The sequence below is a fragment of the Doryrhamphus excisus genome, linkage group LG5, assembly GCF_037039965.1.
Source record: "Doryrhamphus excisus strain RoL-2023G ecotype Guam linkage group LG5, RoL_Dexc_Guam_v1.1, whole genome shotgun sequence".
Taxonomy (NCBI): Eukaryota; Metazoa; Chordata; class Actinopteri; order Syngnathiformes; family Syngnathidae; genus Doryrhamphus; species Doryrhamphus excisus.
In genome coordinates, this window is record NC_136361.1 from 15,576,679 (window position 1) to 15,595,043 (window position 18,365).

Consider the following 18,365-nt stretch of genomic DNA (forward strand, 5'->3'; position numbering starts at 1 on the left):
TAGATGAAAAATAAATAAACAAATCAAGAATAAAGAAAATCAATTAATCAGTAATAAATAAATTTAATAATAATAAAACGGCAAATAATAAAAACTTAAGAAACCACATATAGTTGGTGGGTAGACAAATGATTTTTGTTCAGATTAAAATGAATTTATACTCTTTTTATTTACAACATATTGCGCAACTGCAGGGTCTTGAGACACATGCTAACTCGCAAACTCGAGAGCTTGTGACCTAAACGGTCGCCTTTAAGTTATTTCCTTTAAACTTAAATAGCCAAAAACTTACCACTTCAACACGGATAGGGAGGATAACTATTAACAGTTATTTAACCTTTAACATGAACATTAATCAAGCGTAATAATTTTTTCTGGGTACATGATACCATACAGCATCCATATCAAACTTGCGCGGGCCGCACTAACATTAAACTTTCATATCAAGGCGGGGGCCTCAAACTAGTGTCCTGCGGGCCACATTTGGCCGGCGGGCCGCGTGTTTGAGACCCCTGCATTAAGTTCTATTTCAAATTCTATGGTTGTTTACCTTCTGTGCTGGCATCACAGAAACAAAGCTGAAGTTGCACATGGGTTGCACATGTGAATGTGCAAACTGTAATAACGATAATGAACACTCTGTAAAATAATTACCTCCCCGACGACATCAGCCAGGGAGGTTGCCGCAGATTTGTGAGCAGCAACAAGTCGAACAAAGAAACACATTTCCACATTACTTTGGTCAAAGGTTGGAGCTGGATGATTGAATTTAGCTGCAAATACATTTTTTACATGCTTTTTTTTTTTTTTTTTTTTTACTTCTGTTAACAGGTAATGCATGAGCCTTGTTGATATGTACAAGAAGTCGGTATTTTTAAAGGCGTATGCTGTAGTTCCAAATTAGGGCTGTTGCTCCCGGGCAGAGATCCTTGCTCTACTGCATGCCATTCTAGTCTATTGTGTTTCTTTACATTTTACATTTAAATTAATGTAAATTTAAAGCCTGAATGAAAGGCTAGAGCTACAGATCTACAGAAGCGCCATTCATTCGCATGTGATTAGTCATGTTGATAATACACACCAGCCCTGCACAGTTTCACAATCACATCAAATACACACACAAAAGTACTTTTCCATGACATTCTTTTTCTTTACAAGGCTTGTTTGGTCTTGCTGCAGCTCGAAGTTTACACACCTGCCCTTCAGTCTCATAGCAAGCCCCAGGTTGTTTATATGCGTGCACGCACACGCGTGTGCGTGTATGTGTGAGAACTGTACATGTATGTCAGGCCGCTCCCTCCGGCTCAGACTTACAACACGAACAAAGGCTATGGTTGTGTGTTTGGAGCGGGAATTGACGACACAACCAGAAAGTCCTGTCTTGTACCTATAGACCCAATTTCACTTGAGCTTCCAGTTCACATTAATGGCGAGGCAAAATGTTAATATTTGTCTTTTCTTGTGTTTGACTGGGTGTGGTTTGGGCGTCCATGATGTTTGTGACGATGATGTTTAAGCAATAGAGCTGCTCTTTCATAGACTTACACTTACTCATTGTGTCATTTGTGGTCAAAGCAGCTTCAGACAGTTGTGTGAGAAGACAAATCCTCTGAAAATTATTATTATTGCTTATTATTATCATTTTCATCACAGGATAGCTCTTACAAACCAATGCTTCAGTGTATACCTGGCCGTATTAATTAATCGATCACCAATAGGTAAGTCTTTTCAGTTCTTTAACTACTGAAGACGGACACACCCTCCTCCTCTCTCCCCCCGGTGGTCACGCTGCCTCTCTGACAACAGGCTGCCATTTACACTGGATGATAAAGTGCAGCACTGTGAAAAATGTGAGTTATTAATAGGCTGCTCACGTCTGCTCCAGCAACGGAAGTGGATTTCTTAAAGCACGAAAGGAATGAAGGAATGAAGCTGCATTGCAGCAAAAGCAGAAAGGGAGGCTGAAGTGCACTTGTGTTATCTTTATAGTATGCGCCTGTGATGTCATGTTTAAGGGAAAAAAAACGCACTTCTTTTGGAATTTTACCCATTATGCATTTTCCCCTTGTGTTTTCCATTGTGAACCTAATCCTCATTCATAATGCTCTAATGCTTGTGATTGTATTTTTTTAGAACATGCACGGTACGCATGGGCCGTAATTGGGACTTAATCCAACTCTTAATACCACCACTATCACATCACGATAATACAAACAATCAGTAATATACAGAAATTCAATACAATGTGTATCATTATAAATAGGGGATGAATACTATTATTTTACATATGTCATTGGGTAGGCCAGGCGTTTCCAAACATGAGACTTAACTACAAGGGTTTTCACACTTTGGCTTCTTCTTCTCACTATTGCTAGCCATGATTCCTGCTAGTGAAAGACTGGACCACATTGTATACATTGTATATCCATACCAGATTTTTTTGTACCACTCTTTTATATGCATTCTTAGTGTTTGCCATGTTTTATAATAATATTACCTAATGAAAGCCCCTTTACAGGCCCTATTTTTAATGGATATTAATTGTGGTTGAACACAATGTACTTTTCAAGGCTCCTTCTCATGATGTACTGTTACTAGCAAGTCTAATGATATACGATATGTGTTATAGTTACATCTAGAGCTCATTATTATATATAATAATTTCTATTTCTGAGACAAAGGGACACAAGCTACTACAGTGGAACCTCCAAAGCTGAACACATTCCATAATGTGAGCCATGATACTCAGGTGTCCCTCAGGTGAACTGCATGCATGGAGTCCATTTCTAACTTATTCAATGATAATATGTCAACAGACTATCAGTAATTGCTGAGAGTTGGACTTCCAAAATGGTAGAAACGGTGAATTTACTTGTTCCGGGCTCACACTGCCGACAACATAAAACTGTTATGAACTGTACAGGGTAAGCTTGCACAATTTTAACTATGTTAACCCTCTATGCAAGTGTAAAAAAAAAAGCAAAGAGGGACTCGGAAGGAGTCACCCAGTGGGGTGTGTATCATGTACTGCTGTGTAGTGCATGTAATTACATCGTTATATTATATTACATTATGTTACATTATATTCCTTGTGTTATACCAAACAGCCAGACAATTCCATTCCCTGATCTATGATTGTCATCGCATTGGTCCTATTTGCTATCCGTACAAACAAATAGCTTTGGACAAATCTAATCATTCTAGTTGAGATTTACAATTTACTGATGGGTCTGGTTTTGTTTGACTTTTGAGGCATATATTTCCAAAAATATTCAACTTTTGCTGCGTTTTTGTGTTGTCTTTGGAGGTTCCGCTGTATTTGTTCTAGTTGAAAGGCATGTATAAAACATGTGTGTGTGTCTGTAGTATGGCCGGTCAGACAGTTACCGCGTTGCCACCACACAGGACAAAGATGACCGATCCCCCAAGAAGAAGAAGGGGGCGGCGACCAAGGATATGGACGACCTGAAGAAGGAAGTACCCATTGTGAGTATAAAAAAAACCATCCTACTTTTTCAATACTGGTGAAGACAAGTGAAGGAGGGAAACTGTAACAATAATCTAGTTCTGTCAGTAATTGAAAAATGAAGGGTGTGGCTGACTGTCATATCCTCATGTCAAACAACTTGAACGCTGTTGAAGAGAACTGAAAGTCTCTCATTCAGGATGAAAGTTGTATTTCTTTGTCGGTTAGAGACTTGATAGCAGGAAGTCGCCACATCGCAGTGCGACAAGCAGACTGGCTGCCATGATACTCAGGTGTCCCTCAGGTGAACTGCATGCATGGAGTCCATTCCTAACTTATTCAATGATAATATGTCAACAGATTATCAGTAATTGCTGAGAGTTGGAGAAAGGGGTAGGACTAACAAAGCTCTGCTTCTTCCTACCACTTCTCGGACAATTGGGATGTATGTCCTTATTAAACATGTTGAAATAAATGAATATATATCCATTACCATAACAGAAAAAAATCCTTATTTTGAGTTGGACAAATAGTTTTCCTTGCATGCACAACTGTTAGGCTTAATCCAGATGTAATAATTATTTGAAGTTTGTATATTTTATTATTGTTTTTTTTTTCGCCCCCCCTTTACAGACGGAACACAAGATGTCCGTAGAGGAGGTATGCAGGAAATACCAGACAGACATTGTCCAGGTAATGGAGTGGAATGGAATGGCCTTTATTGTCATTATACAAGATTTACAACAAGATTGGAGAGCTTCTCCTTTCAGTGCAGTAGTCAAGCTAAAAAACGTGTACAAAAAGTAGAGTAAAAAAAAGATAATTTAACAAGATATATCCAAGTTATATACAAGATATCCAAAATGTACACATAATATTGCACAGGAGCATATGCAGGGGCAGACATATTGCAGATATAGTATTAATTTTAGTGCAATGATAAATGGGTCTTAGTGCAAATAATGACTGGTGTATACAGATGAGTAATAATCCTTCCATTGATTGTTGACCATCCTAATGAAATCATACCAGTTTTTTACATTTTAAAAATAAACAAAACTTTCAGGTTACACTGCAAACCTGATTTGACTCTTTGCTCTGGCTCACTTTAGCTTTAGCCTTGCTAGTCGCTGTAGAAGAACAAATGGCGACAGTGACTGACTTTGAGATTTGTCTTTTTTTTTGCTGCTAACCTCTCCAGGGACTGACCAATGCCAAAGCAGCAGAGGTCCTGCTCAGGGATGGCCCCAATGCACTCACCCCGCCTCCCACCACCCCGGAGTGGGTCAAGTTTTGTCGCCAGCTCTTTGGAGGCTTCTCCATCCTGCTGTGGATCGGCGCCATCCTCTGTTTCCTGGCTTACGCCATCCAGGCGGCCACTGAAGACGACCCTGCGGGAGACAACGTGAGTACAAACATAAGATCCATCTCTCAGAAAAAAATGATAACACCTCAGCCTCTAACGTGTGTGTTCTTTGTAGTTGTACCTAGGTATTGTGCTCACAGCTGTCGTCATCATTACTGGTTGCTTCTCATATTTCCAAGAGGCCAAAAGCTCCAAAATCATGGAGTCTTTCAAGAACATGGTGCCTCAGGTAATGTGTTAAAGCAGATATTCCACACACACACCGCTTTTATTAGTTTTTAACAAAACAAAATTCAGTTTTGTTCAATGTTTTTTTTTTTTCATCTGTCCACAACAGCAAGCTTTGGTGATCCGAGAGGGTGAGAAGGTGCAGATTAACGCAGAAGAAGTGGTGGCTGGAGATCTGATTGAAGTGAAGGGAGGAGACAGGATCCCTGCTGATATTCGAGTGGTTTCAGCACATGGTTGCAAGGTGAAAAGGCGTGCGTGGGCGCCACAGAATTGTCGTTAAACAAGACCAAACAAACTCTTGAATGTTCTTTCTCATATTTTCCTTTCTTTCCTTTAATAGGTGGACAACTCCTCCCTTACAGGCGAATCAGAGCCTCAGAGCAGGTCGCCTGACTGTACCCATGACAACCCCTTGGAGACCCGAAATGTGGCTTTCTTCTCCACCAACTGTGTGGAAGGTGTGTTATTATTAACATAATATCTCTGTGAAATTGCGTAATGTGTTTTAAAACAGGGCTGCACGGCAGTCGATTGGTTAGCGCGAAGACCTCACAGCTAGGAGACCCGAGTTCAATCCCACTCTCGGCCTTCTCTGTGTGGAGTTTGCATGTTCTCCCCGTGCATGTGTGGGTTTTCTCCGGGTACTCCGGTTTCCTCCCACATTCCAAAAACATGCTAGGTTAATTGGCGACTCTAAATTGTCCATAGGTATGAATGTGAGTGTGAATGGTTGTTTGTCTATATGTGCCCTGTGATTGGCTAGCCACCAGTCCAACAGCTGAGATTGCACCCCCAGCAATCCTCGTGACGATAAGCAGTAGAAAATGAATGAATTAATGAATGTTTTAAAACAATACGTTTTTTTCTACTTCATGCTCCTATAGTTGTAAACCATTGCTAGTCTTCTGCTCTAGTTTAGTACCGTAGAAGACGTGTGTTACTCTACACTGCCCACTGCAGCTTGGGAGTAGATGCTGCACTGAGTATAAAGACACACACGGCCTCTTAATCTGTCCACACGGCTCTTTTTCACAGCTCTGAGATGTGTAGTGAAGGTTTTGGGGTTTTTTTTTTTTTACAAAACTGTCCTCCATGCAGGCTGCACGGCGCAGAGTAGTTAGCACGCAGGCCTCACAGCTAAGAGACCAGTGTTCAATTCCACCCTCGTCTATCTCCCCGATTTCTCCCTGTGCATGTGTGGGTTTTCTCCGGGTGCTCCGGTTTCCTCCCACATTCCAAAAACATGCTAGGTTAATTGGTGACTCCAAATTGTCCATAGATATGAATGTGAGTGTGAATGGTTGTTTGTCTATATGTGCCCTGTGATTGGCTGGCGACCAGTCCAGGGTGTTGATAAGCGGTAGAAGATGATTGAATGAATGAATGAATGAATGAATGTCCTCCATGCAGTGGTGGGCGTATACACAGGGCAGCTTCATCTAGCGAGGGGCTGATCAGGAAAAGCCACAACTTTAAAAACCATGTTGGAGCATCTCTTCTCTCAAAGGTGGAGCAAAAAATGATGGAGATGATAGATTTTTCCCACATTTGGTGCTCAAAAGCACTACAGGGACTATTATCATCACTATTAGAACACCATTAAGAACCTGTAATGTGTCTCCATTTCTGATGCATTCAATGTGGCAGGGTTTTTGCATTTTTTTCCGCTCTTTTATTAAAGTGGAATTGCTGTTTAGCCTGTTTAAAACATTCATTCATTAACCAATTAACCCAGTCTAAACAGAAAAAAAAATACAACTGAAATTCCTTCCTCTCCCAAACCAGGCACAGCACGTGGCATCGTCATCTGCACCGGAGACCGTACTGTCATGGGCCGCATTGCTACTCTAACCTCTGGCTTGGAGACGGGCAAAACTCCCATCGCCAAGGAGATTGAGCACTTCATCCACATCATCACCGGCGTGGCTGTTTTCCTGGGCGTCACCTTCTTCGTCTTGGCCCTCATTCTGGGCTACAGCTGGCTGGAAGCTGTCATCTTCCTCATCGGTATCATTGTGGCTAATGTGCCTGAAGGTCTGCTGGCTACTGTCACTGTAAGTAGGAATCATTTGGCTGTCAGTTAAGCATTTAAGCTTAGAGGGTCTTGAGTCTGATCCATGTGATGTGTCCAGGTCTGTCTGACCCTGACTGCCAAGCGTATGGCAAAGAAGAATTGCTTGGTGAAGAATTTGGAGGCAGTGGAGACTCTGGGCTCCACCTCCACCATCTGCTCTGACAAGACAGGCACCCTGACCCAGAACAGGATGACCGTGGCCCACATGTGGTTCGACAACCAGATCCACGAGGCCGACACAACAGAGGACCAATCTGGTCAGTGTGGAGAGATTCAGCGGGGGGTCAGGCGCCGCTGCACAACATATGTGCATGATTCAAACGCTGCATGAGTGTTAGAAATTAATTCATGACGTTACTTCCTTCCTCCAGGTGCCTCGTTCGACAAGAGTTCGGTGACATGGCAGTCTCTGGCCCGTATCGCCTCTCTGTGCAACCGCGCACAGTTCAAGGCGGGACAAGACTCGGTGGCCATCCTCAAACGTGACGTGGCGGGAGACGCCTCGGAGTCGGCTTTGCTCAAGTGCATCGAACTGTCCTGTGGCTCAGTCAGGATGATGAGGGAGAAGAACAAGAAGGTCGCCGAGATCCCCTTTAACTCCACCAACAAATACCAAGTACGTCATATTTGCAGAGTGTTGGATGTTTCACCAGGGCAGCACGGCGGTTGAGTGGTTAGCGCGCCGACCTCACAGCTAGGAGAACAGGGTTCAATTCCACCCTCGGCCATCTCTGTGTGAAGTTTGCATGTTCTCCCCGTGCATGTGTGGGTTTTTTCCGGGTACTCCGGTTTTCTCCCACATGCTAAAAAACATGCTAGGTTAATTGGCGACTCCAAATTGTCCATAGGTATGAATGTGAGTGTGAATGGTTGTTTGTCTATATGTGTGGACTGGCGACCAGTCCAGGGTGTACCCTGCCTCTCGCCCGAAGACAGCTGGGATAGGCTCCAGCACCCCCCGCGACCCTTGTGAGGAAAAGCGGTAGAAAATGAATGAATGAATGGATGTTTCACCCATGAAAACAAGGCTTTCTCATTTGAACTTGAACTTTTCCTCCTCTAGCTCTCAGTGCATGAGACAGAAGACCCCAATGATAACCGCTACCTGCTGGTGATGAAGGGTGCCCCTGAACGGATCCTGGACCGTTGCTCCACCATCATGCTGCAGGGCAAAGAGCAACCTATGGATGAGGAGATGAAGGAGGCTTTCCAGAATGCCTACATGGAGCTGGGAGGACTGGGAGAAAGAGTATTGGGTAAGGACTCATGGATGCTGGAGGCTAATATTTGAAAAAAACTGCACTATAACAGATGAAGATGTTGAAAGAGGTTTTTTTTTGTTGATTTATTGCATGTATTTCAACATGGGCCAATTTTTTTTATCTCCTGTCAATTTTCTTATTTTTTTTCCCCTCAAGAGACTTTAGGTTACTTAATAATCCAATTACAAAATAATTATAATTGAGGATGTCTGGTGGGATACAGGACGGCACGGCGGTCGTGTGGTTAGCGTGCAGACCTCACAGCTAGGAGACCAGGGTTCAATTCCACCCTCGGCCATCTCTGTGTGGAGTTTGCATGTTCTCTCCGTGCATGCGTGGGTTTTCTCCGGGTACTCCGGTTTCCTCCCACATTCCAAAAACATGCTAGGTTAATTGGCGACTCCAAATTGTCCATAGGTATGAATGTGAGTGTGAATGGTTGTTTGTCTATATGTGCCCTGTGATTGGCTGGCGACCAGTCCAGGGTGTACCCCGCCTCTTGCCCGAAGACAGCTGGGATAGGCTCCAGCACCCCCGTGACCCTTGTGAGGAAAAGTGGTTGAAAATGAATGAATGAATGGTGGGATACATCATGGTTATCTACAACCATGCAATTCTAGTTTTAATTACTCCGGCACACCCCCCGCAAATCTAGTCAGGTTATAAGCGGCATAGAAAATTGATGGAATTACTCATACTCTTGTTTTTCCATGCAGGTTTTTGCCACCTGATGCTTCCAGAGGACCAATATCCCAAGGGCTTTGCCTTCGACACAGATGATGTCAACTTCCAGACGGACAACCTTTGCTTCATTGGTCTCATGTCCATGATCGACCCTCCCCGTGCCGCCGTGCCTGACGCTGTGGGCAAATGTCGATCTGCTGGCATCAAGGTGAGCATCTCCAAAACAACTACAGTAAAGACTCCACACATGAAGCAGAGTTTCTTCACCGTGTCTGCTTTATTAGGTCATTATGGTCACTGGAGATCATCCGATCACAGCCAAGGCCATCGCCAAAGGAGTGGGCATCATTTCTGAGGGCAACGAGACAGTGGAGGACATCGCTGCTCGTCTCAACATCCCCGTCAGCCAGGTCAATCCCAGGTAAGTCAAACTACTCTTTTGTATGTAAACACACTTTGAACCTCCATAACACTACTTGTGTCATATATTTTTTTTTGTAGGGATGCCAAAGCTTGCGTGATCCATGGCACAGACCTGAAAGATCTCTCTCAGGATCAGATGGACGACATCTTGAGAAACCACACTGAAATCGTCTTCGCTAGGACCTCGCCACAGCAGAAACTCATCATCGTGGAGGGCTGCCAGAGACAGGTTTGAATAATATTACTACATTTGATGTTTTTTGTTAGTTTTAAATGGGTTGCAAATTGGATGCACTCACACCTAAAGTCCAGACTCTGGTCCATGCTCCAGTTTGGCACACTTTCCCTCCTTTGACAGGAATGGAATAGCTGGCCTGACATAATTCTATGCATACTCAAATTTAGCCAAGTCATGCAATGACTGCAATGCAGTGCAGTGATGCAATCACTCCTGGCATGTACTGAATGATAATCGTCAACTTTCATAATAGAGATAACAATAACCCGTGACTATATTTGTGTGCGGAATAATGACTCGTCATTTAAAGTAAAGTAATTCATGACAGCTGCCACAAAAAAATAATCCAAACAACAAAAATACAACTGGAAATAAACCACAAAGCCACGGAAATTGCAGCAAAGCGATGGGACAAACGTGGAGCTGCAGCTTGAATGCTTAATGTGAGAACAGGCGAGTGGGATTCAGGAAGGGGGGGGGGCAATTCCGGTACAGTGTGAATTGCCTAGTGCAGGGGTGTCAGGGTGTGTGGCCAGGGGGTTATTCACGGCCCACAAGTCTTTTAAAAATGTATTTAAGATATATATTGTGCAGGCCGGCACGGCGGTCGAGTGGTTAGCGCGCAGACCTCACAGCTAGGAGACCAGGGTTCAATTCCACCCTCGGCCATCTCTGTGTGGAGTTTGCATGTTCTCCCCCGTGCATGTGTGGGTTTTCTCCGGGTACTCCGGTTTCCTCCCACATTCCAAAAACATGCTAGGTTAATTGGTGACTCCAAATTGTCCATAGGTATGAATGTGAGTGTGAATGGTTGTTTGTCTATATGTGCCCTGTGATTGACTGGCGACCAGTCCAGGGTGTACCCCGCCTCTCGCCCGATGACAGCTGGGATAGGCTCCAGCACCCCCGCGACCCTCATGAGGAAAAAGCGGTAGAAAATGAATGAATGAATATATATTGTGCGATATGGTATATCCCCACTATTTGGGTTTTGTTAATTTTGGTGTGTTTGTGTTGATATAAGCTATGAAAATAAATGCTTTTGGCCATTTTCCTTTTGTAAAAGTAGCTCTCACAAGAAAAAAACCTCGAAACTCAATGCCCTAAGCCTCGTACAGTTACTAAATCTCGTACAGTTACTAAACCCATTTTAAATTCATACAGTACTGCACTCACAAAATGTGCAGTTCCACGTTTTGTTAAAGAAATTTGACACTTGTGAGACAGCGCCCTCTGTTGGATTCAAAGCTGCAGTACTCTCATCACTCCTACAGATACTGTAAGTCTAATAAAGTTACTATTTAAAAAAATATTTACAATTTGAAGCTGAAATTTGATGGACTTTTGACGGGAAAGGTTTGTACATCCCTGTTGGGAGTGTGAATGCACCCTAAAATTAAATCAGTATGAGGCAGATTACGTGCAATACCGGTATAAGACACGAGATGGCGCCAATGGTCTGAGTAAAAAGATCCTCGTCCCCCACCCACATCCACCCCTTCCTCTCCCAGGGTGCTATTGTGGCTGTGACAGGCGACGGTGTGAACGACTCCCCAGCGCTGAAGAAAGCTGACATCGGTGTTGCCATGGGAATCTCCGGCTCTGACGTGTCCAAGCAAGCTGCAGACATGATCTTATTGGATGACAATTTTGCCTCCATCGTTACTGGAGTGGAGGAAGGTGGGAAGAATTAACAGTCGAATAGATTTCTTTTTTTTATTATTATTTATTTATGGCATCATTGCTCCCCCTCAGGTCGCCTGATCTTTGACAACCTGAAGAAGTCCATCGCCTACACCCTGACCAGCAACATCCCCGAGATCACACCCTTCCTCCTGTTCATCATCGTCAATATTCCCCTGCCACTGGGCACCATCACCATCCTCTGCATCGATCTGGGAACTGACATGGTGCCTCCGCTGTTAAATACTCCGTCCTCCTGCTCTACGCTCCAAGATGCTATAACTATGACGTCTTCTCTCAGGTGCCCGCTATCTCCCTGGCCTATGAGGCGGCTGAGAGCGACATCATGAAGCGTCAGCCCAGGAACCCCTTCAGGGACAAGCTGGTGAACGAGCGCCTCATCAGCATTGCTTACGGACAAATTGGTGGGTGAAGTTTGGTTAGAGTTTGGCGGTATTAAGTCAGCACAAGTAAAATTTTGGTTCTTTTTGGTTTTGGTTCTTTAGGCATGATCCAGGCCCTCGGTGGCTTCTTCTCCTATTTTGTCATCCTGGCTGAAAACGGCTTCCTGCCGTCTCGTCTTGTGGGCATCCGTCTCAACTGGGATGACCGTTCAGTCAACGACTTGGAGGACAGCTATGGACAACAATGGGTAAATACGTTTTTTTTTTTTACCTGTCTCTTATTTCCTCTCTTGTGCTCACTTCCTGTGTTTTCCATTCCAGACGTACGAGCAGAGGAAGATCGTGGAGTTCACATGCCACACCGCCTTCTTCGTCAGTATTGTGGTGGTGCAGTGGGCCGACGTCATCATCTGCAAGACTAGACGTAACTCTGTGTTCCAGCAGGGCATGAAGTCAGTCCGACAATGTCTTCCACTTCCTGTCAGCTCCCATCGCTCTTCTCTTAACGCCGTGATTCCATCCCAAACAGGAACAAGATCTTGATTTTCGGTTTGTTTGAAGAGACTGCTCTGGCCGCCTTTCTGTCCTACTGCCCGGGCATGGATGTGGCCCTCAGGATGTTCCCCTTAAAGTGAGTATCATGACACCTTTAGTCCGCTTTGTATGCTAGCCCTGTAAAAGCCGTTCATCCTTATGTTAGCCCTGTCCAATAAAGGACAGTACATACCGAATATATATTTCTTCATTTAGTGGCCGAGGACCTTTTATTTCATCCATCCATTTCGTAAACTACTACACCCCAGTACCGGCCCATCGGGACAAAACCCACATAAGCACCGCTTTTTCCTCACGAGGGTCGCGGTGGTGCTGGAGCCTATCCCAGCTGTCTTCGGGCGAAAGGCGGGGTACACCCTGGACTGGTCGCCAGCCAATCACAGGGCACATATAGACAAACAACCATTCACACTCACATTCATACCTATGGACAATTTGGAGTCGCCAATTAACCTAGCATGTTTTTGGAATGTGGGAGGAAACCGGAGTACCCGGAGAAAACCCACACATGCACGGGGAAAACATGAAAACTCCACACGGAGATGGCCGAGGGTGGAATTGAACTCTGAGCTGTGAGGTCTGCGCGCTAACCACTCTACCACCGTGCCATGTTATTATTTAGTCATATTTCTTCTTTTTTTTTTTTATTAGTATTAGTTACTAATTTCTTGTTATAGTCATATTTAAGGCCATTATTTTCTGCAGAGAATACCAGGAATCTAAGTATAAGATGGAAAGAGTTTATTCCTATTAATATTGGTGACAAATGACCCCAAAACAATTTAAAGGGGACCTAATATGCTCATTTACGGCCCCTTTGTATTGAGTTGTCGTCTCCTATAGAGCAGCTATCCAATCCAATCCACTTTATTTATATAGCACATTTTATAAACAGGCGGCACAGCGGTTGAGTGGTTAGCGTGCAGACCTCACAGCTAGGAGACCAGAGTTCAATTCCACCCTTGGCCATCTCTGTGTGGAGTTTGGTGTACCCCGCCTCTCGCCCAAAGACAGCTGGGATAGGCTCCAGCAACCCCCCCCCCCCCCCCGCGACCCTCATGAGGAAAAGCGGTACAAGTTTCCAAAGTGCTGCACAGACTAAAAAAGAAAAAAAACAATAAATAAAGGTACAAATTGAATTTAATCCAAAACTAAAAGATCAAATAAGAAAGAAAATAGTAAAATATATTAAAATATTAAAAACAAGAAGCAAAGCAATAAAAGTATAAAAAATAAAACCAATTAAAATAAAAAGAAAGAACTAAAAGACACAGGACCATGCGATTCACTCCGTGTTAAAATCCAGAGAATAAAAGTGCCTTACAGCTACACACAATAACACATAAAGCTTTCTAGACCTTCCAGATCCTGCACCTCTTTTTCCATGGATTTCCTGCTTCTGACCCAAACGGTCTGTTTAATTTATTCCATGATTGCAGAGGTTATTGCTAACTATGAAAATATTCCATTTATATTATCACGGTCGTGTCTGGAACCAATTAGCTGTGATAAAGGAGGGATTACCATATACGCGATAAAATGTTGTTGTGCTCATGATAATTCTTCATAATCAACAAAGTATATTTAACCGTCCCGTGTCCCTTTCTTGTCTTGCGTGTATCTGCAGGCCTTCCTGGTGGTTTTGCGCGTTCCCTTACAGTTTCCTCATCTTTGTTTATGATGAAATTCGAAAACTCCTCATCCGTAGGAACCCTGGAGGTGAGTTTTTCCATATACTTTTGCATTATATTATGTTATTCATGTTTTAGTAGACTTATATAGAAAGTATATTATTAATATATTCACTGTGCAATATTAAGGCTCTAAGTGCAATATATTAAGTTCTAAGTGAAGTATTTCTATAATGTCTCATATTAACTCACTAGCAAGATCTCATAGTGTATAGACTGGTCATATATCTCATCTAATTTCATATTATAGACAAACTGTATTTGTGTATAACTTGTTGATTTGTTAATACTTGGGTTGTTATATTGTTGCTATATTGTTTTTTTTATAAAAAATAAGTAATTACGTAATTAAGTAATTTTTTTATATTGTGTATTTTGTACTCTTGCCGCTGTGCAATGCAAATTTCCCCACTGAGGGACTAATAAAAGCATATCTTATCTCGTATTAATTTAAATAAATAAATAATTTAAAAGTAAATGTGATTAAGTCACATTTTATTTAATTTAAATTATTTATAATTTATGTATTTGAATGGATTAAATTTAATTGTTTAAATGTACATGTATTTAATTTTGCACTTTGTACTGCTTAACTGATTCTGTACTCTGGCCGCTGTGCAATGCAAATTTCCCCACTGAGGGACGAATAAAAGCATATCTTATCTCTTATTAATTTAAAATAATTAATAAATTAATTATTTAAAAATTAAACGTGATTAAGTTACATTTTATTTAATTAATTTAAATATTTATAATTAATGTATTTGAATGAATTAAATTTAAATGTTTAATTGTTTAATTGTTTAAATTTAATGTATTGTATTTAATTTTGTGCTTTGTACTGCTTAACTGAGTCTGTACTCTTGCCGCTGCGCAATGCAAATTTCCGCACTGAGGGACTAATAAAAGCAAATCTTATCTTATCTCTTATTAATTTAAATTACTTAATACATTAATTAATTATTTAAAATTAAATGTGATTATGTTACATTTTATTTAATTAATTTAAATTACTTATAATTCATGTATTTGAATGGATTACATTTAAATGTTTAAATGTACATGTATTGTATTTAATTTGTACTTTGTACTGCTTAACTGAGTCTGTACTCTTGCGCAATGCAAATTTCCGCACTGAGGGACTAATAAAAGCATATCTTATCTCTTATTAATTTTAATTAATTAATTAATTAACATTAAATGTGATTAAGTTACATTTTATTTAATTTAAATGATTTATAACTGATGTATTTGAATGGATTAAATTGAAATGTTTAAAAGTACATGTATTGTATTTAAATAGTAACTCACCTGTGTCCGTCCTTTTTTTTTTTTTTTGCCCTGCAGGCTGGGTGGAAAAGGAGACATACTATTGATCGTTGGAGCGTCTTGTTGCTCCCAGACCCCCACCCGACCCCCACATCCTTCCCTCCCACCACATCTCCTTCCACTTATAACTTCAGATGCCCTGCCCCCCCTGTCTTTCCCCTTTTAAACACACACAAAAAAACATGCTTTGAAGCAATTTCCACCACAACCGCCCCAAAGATTAAAAACAGCAAAAGCACCTTTACAACTTTCTACGTTCAACCCCCCCGCCCCCCCTCCCCCCTTCCCCAGCCGTCCCTTGTCGCCACCTCCTATGATAGTCTTTGCATGTGTTCTTTCACTGCTGTGTACATAAACCAATATAATATCTACCAAAACGGCAGCTGCATATTGTCTATGTAGATTTGAACGGGCATGATCACACGGCGTCTCAAGCTTGGCGGAAAAGGGCCATACAGCTCGCTTTTCTCTCATCACTCCCGACCTCATCACCTTTGCTCGTCCTCCGGACCGCATACAAAAATAGCGTTCACACTGACTGACTTCCCACCTGCGTCTCCTGTCTTGTTGGAGGACCAGCACGGTGGTCGTCTTTTCAATTCCCCCCCCCCCCGCCAATTCCCTCACATTCTCCGCGGCCACAGTGTTGTTGTTGTTGGGTTTTTTTTAAACATACAGTATGTCAGCTAGGGGGAGTTCATTTATTTTTTTAATTAAGATTTAGAAGGGGCGGGTGGGGGGTGCATATGTGAGGCCCAACAAAGCGTCCTTCCCTCCTCCTCCTCCTCCTCCTCCTTCCCTGTTTGTCTCTCGTTTGTGTACACTGTGTGAAACCATTGTTAACTACAAGTACCAACATTCCCCTCCCATCCCACCCACCCACCCGAACCTTGATAAATACTCCAATCTTTCTGTGTACTAGGAAATCTATACAATTCTATACTGGATTTAAAAGAATACAATACAATAAAAAAAAAAGAAAAACAATAAAAGAACATTATTGTTATTAAAAATGATGGTGAGATCGCGAGAGGTTTTTTGGATTGGTTTCAGTTATTTTGGCCCCTTTTTTTCCAACAACAACAAAACAGGCTACAGCAAATGTTGCAAAGACATCGAACAAGACTCAATGTAGGTGTGCTGTCATATGTGGGGATGATGATGATGATGATGAGTCCTAGCCCTGGTCCTGGTCCAGGTGTATGTGTATGTGTTTCAGGCTGGCTGCTTTAAAGGTTGATATTCAAGGTCAATAAATCTACACAACTAGTAAGAACGTGTGTGTCAAATAAATGAAACCAACACTGAAATATTTAATACAACCTGATTCTGCCTGTGTCTTTCTGTATCCCATTCTCCTCAGCTTCACTCATACCTGTACTCTGCTATCATCTCACTAAAAAAAAATATTAAATAATATTACATGCTGACGGAGTATTTTGAGATCTTTTTTAAATATATTGTGGATTTTTTTTTAATGAATGATAAAATATTTTTTTAAGAAATACTTTTAATATTTTTTAATACTTTATATAAAATATTATATAAGTATAATGTATAAATATTATATAAGTATAATATATAAATATTAGTATAAGTATAAATATTTATATAAAATATTTTATGCTGATTCCACACAACAATATTTTGTTAAGATTTTTTAAAATAAAATACTATTTGTTTTTATTATTTTGAGATCTTTTTAAAATATTTAATGAGACTTTTAAAAAATAGGAATAATTACCAGTAATTTACAAAAAATAATATATTGTTAAATTAATAACTGAATAATACTGCATTTTAAAGAAATCTTTAAAAGTAATATTTTACATTTCATTCCATGCAATTCAATAATAATTTAAATAAATGATACTACTATGAATTATTGCACAAAATAATTTAAAATAATAATTTTAAAAAATGGTATGATTAGTTTGCATTAAAAAAAACCTGGTTCCACACAATATTTTTTATTTTATCAATTAAAAGTGTATTAAATTGTTAAAAAGTAAATATTTTATTTTAGTGTAGTTTGTAAAATATTTTCTTTTATATTATTTTATTATTTAATAAATGTATCAGCAACTTCCACACATTTTATTTAATCAGGTTCCACAATATAAATTGGCTCAATTTCATAAAAAAATAAAATGTATTAATTTTTTTACATTAAGACACATTACGTAGAAATAATATTCTGTGTCCTCAACTTCCATAATAATATAATTTTTATTTTTTTAATGGTAAGATTTATTTAGAACATACATATGAGGTTAAATTAGTGTGTATATATACACAACATATATGTATATATATATATATATATATATATATATATATATATACACTTCAACATGTCCGAAAAGGAGTCAGTATTCAATCCTACTTCTTTTCGCATCAATCATTAATACGTTTTTTTCACACTGTTTCATATTGTTCAACACCACAAAATGTACATGTTTATTTGCAGTGGACGCTGTATGAACCATGTGATCAGCAAAGAAAGGTAATGAAACTGTTTATAGCTTTAGTATAACTATATATACAAGTCACATTTTTAAATTATGTACAAATTACATACAAAATCAAGTTTTCCATTGTTAGAATTTTGAATATTTCATGACTTATTGGATTTTATATGATTTAATTTATTCTACTTTATTAAAGGAGAAAGTGCATTGGAATATCATAGTTCTGTAGCGATTCAGCGACATTAAATGAATTAGTCCACATCATAGATAATATGGTATATGAGTATAATTATTGAGTAAGACTAAAATAGGTGGATAAGGCCACATTGGAGATAATACAATATACTGCAAATTAGCATATATCTGCTAATATGTCGGCATATGGAGCCACAAATGTGATATAGAAAGCTGTTTAGGCGTGTCCACCAAGGCTGCTGTGATTGAAGTCAACGTGTATGTGTGTGTGTGTGTGTGTGTGTACGTGTACG

At 40.5% G+C, this 18,365-nt stretch overlaps 1 protein-coding gene across 1 annotated transcript in view; it reads left to right on the top strand.

Annotated features, from left to right (window-relative positions):
* The window catches only part of atp1a3b (ATPase Na+/K+ transporting subunit alpha 3b), a 32,328-nt gene extending 15,850 nt beyond the window's left edge, over nucleotides 1-16,478 (top strand). The window contains exons 2-22 of the mRNA XM_058052737.2: nucleotides 3,367-3,486; nucleotides 4,100-4,159; nucleotides 4,668-4,871; nucleotides 4,948-5,061; nucleotides 5,170-5,304; nucleotides 5,404-5,521; nucleotides 6,849-7,117; nucleotides 7,196-7,394; nucleotides 7,509-7,753; nucleotides 8,201-8,393; nucleotides 9,116-9,291; nucleotides 9,368-9,504; nucleotides 9,585-9,735; nucleotides 11,256-11,424; nucleotides 11,500-11,654; nucleotides 11,729-11,852; nucleotides 11,934-12,079; nucleotides 12,153-12,283; nucleotides 12,361-12,462; nucleotides 14,014-14,105; nucleotides 15,425-16,478. Coding sequence (XP_057908720.2) covers nucleotides 3,367-3,486; nucleotides 4,100-4,159; nucleotides 4,668-4,871; nucleotides 4,948-5,061; nucleotides 5,170-5,304; nucleotides 5,404-5,521; nucleotides 6,849-7,117; nucleotides 7,196-7,394; nucleotides 7,509-7,753; nucleotides 8,201-8,393; nucleotides 9,116-9,291; nucleotides 9,368-9,504; nucleotides 9,585-9,735; nucleotides 11,256-11,424; nucleotides 11,500-11,654; nucleotides 11,729-11,852; nucleotides 11,934-12,079; nucleotides 12,153-12,283; nucleotides 12,361-12,462; nucleotides 14,014-14,105; nucleotides 15,425-15,453 — 3,069 coding nt within the window. The 3' untranslated portion in view covers nucleotides 15,454-16,478. The remainder of the gene's footprint in view (nucleotides 1-3,366; nucleotides 3,487-4,099; nucleotides 4,160-4,667; nucleotides 4,872-4,947; nucleotides 5,062-5,169; nucleotides 5,305-5,403; nucleotides 5,522-6,848; nucleotides 7,118-7,195; nucleotides 7,395-7,508; nucleotides 7,754-8,200; nucleotides 8,394-9,115; nucleotides 9,292-9,367; nucleotides 9,505-9,584; nucleotides 9,736-11,255; nucleotides 11,425-11,499; nucleotides 11,655-11,728; nucleotides 11,853-11,933; nucleotides 12,080-12,152; nucleotides 12,284-12,360; nucleotides 12,463-14,013; nucleotides 14,106-15,424) is intronic.
* The last annotated feature ends 1,887 nt before the right edge of the window (nucleotides 16,479-18,365 follow it).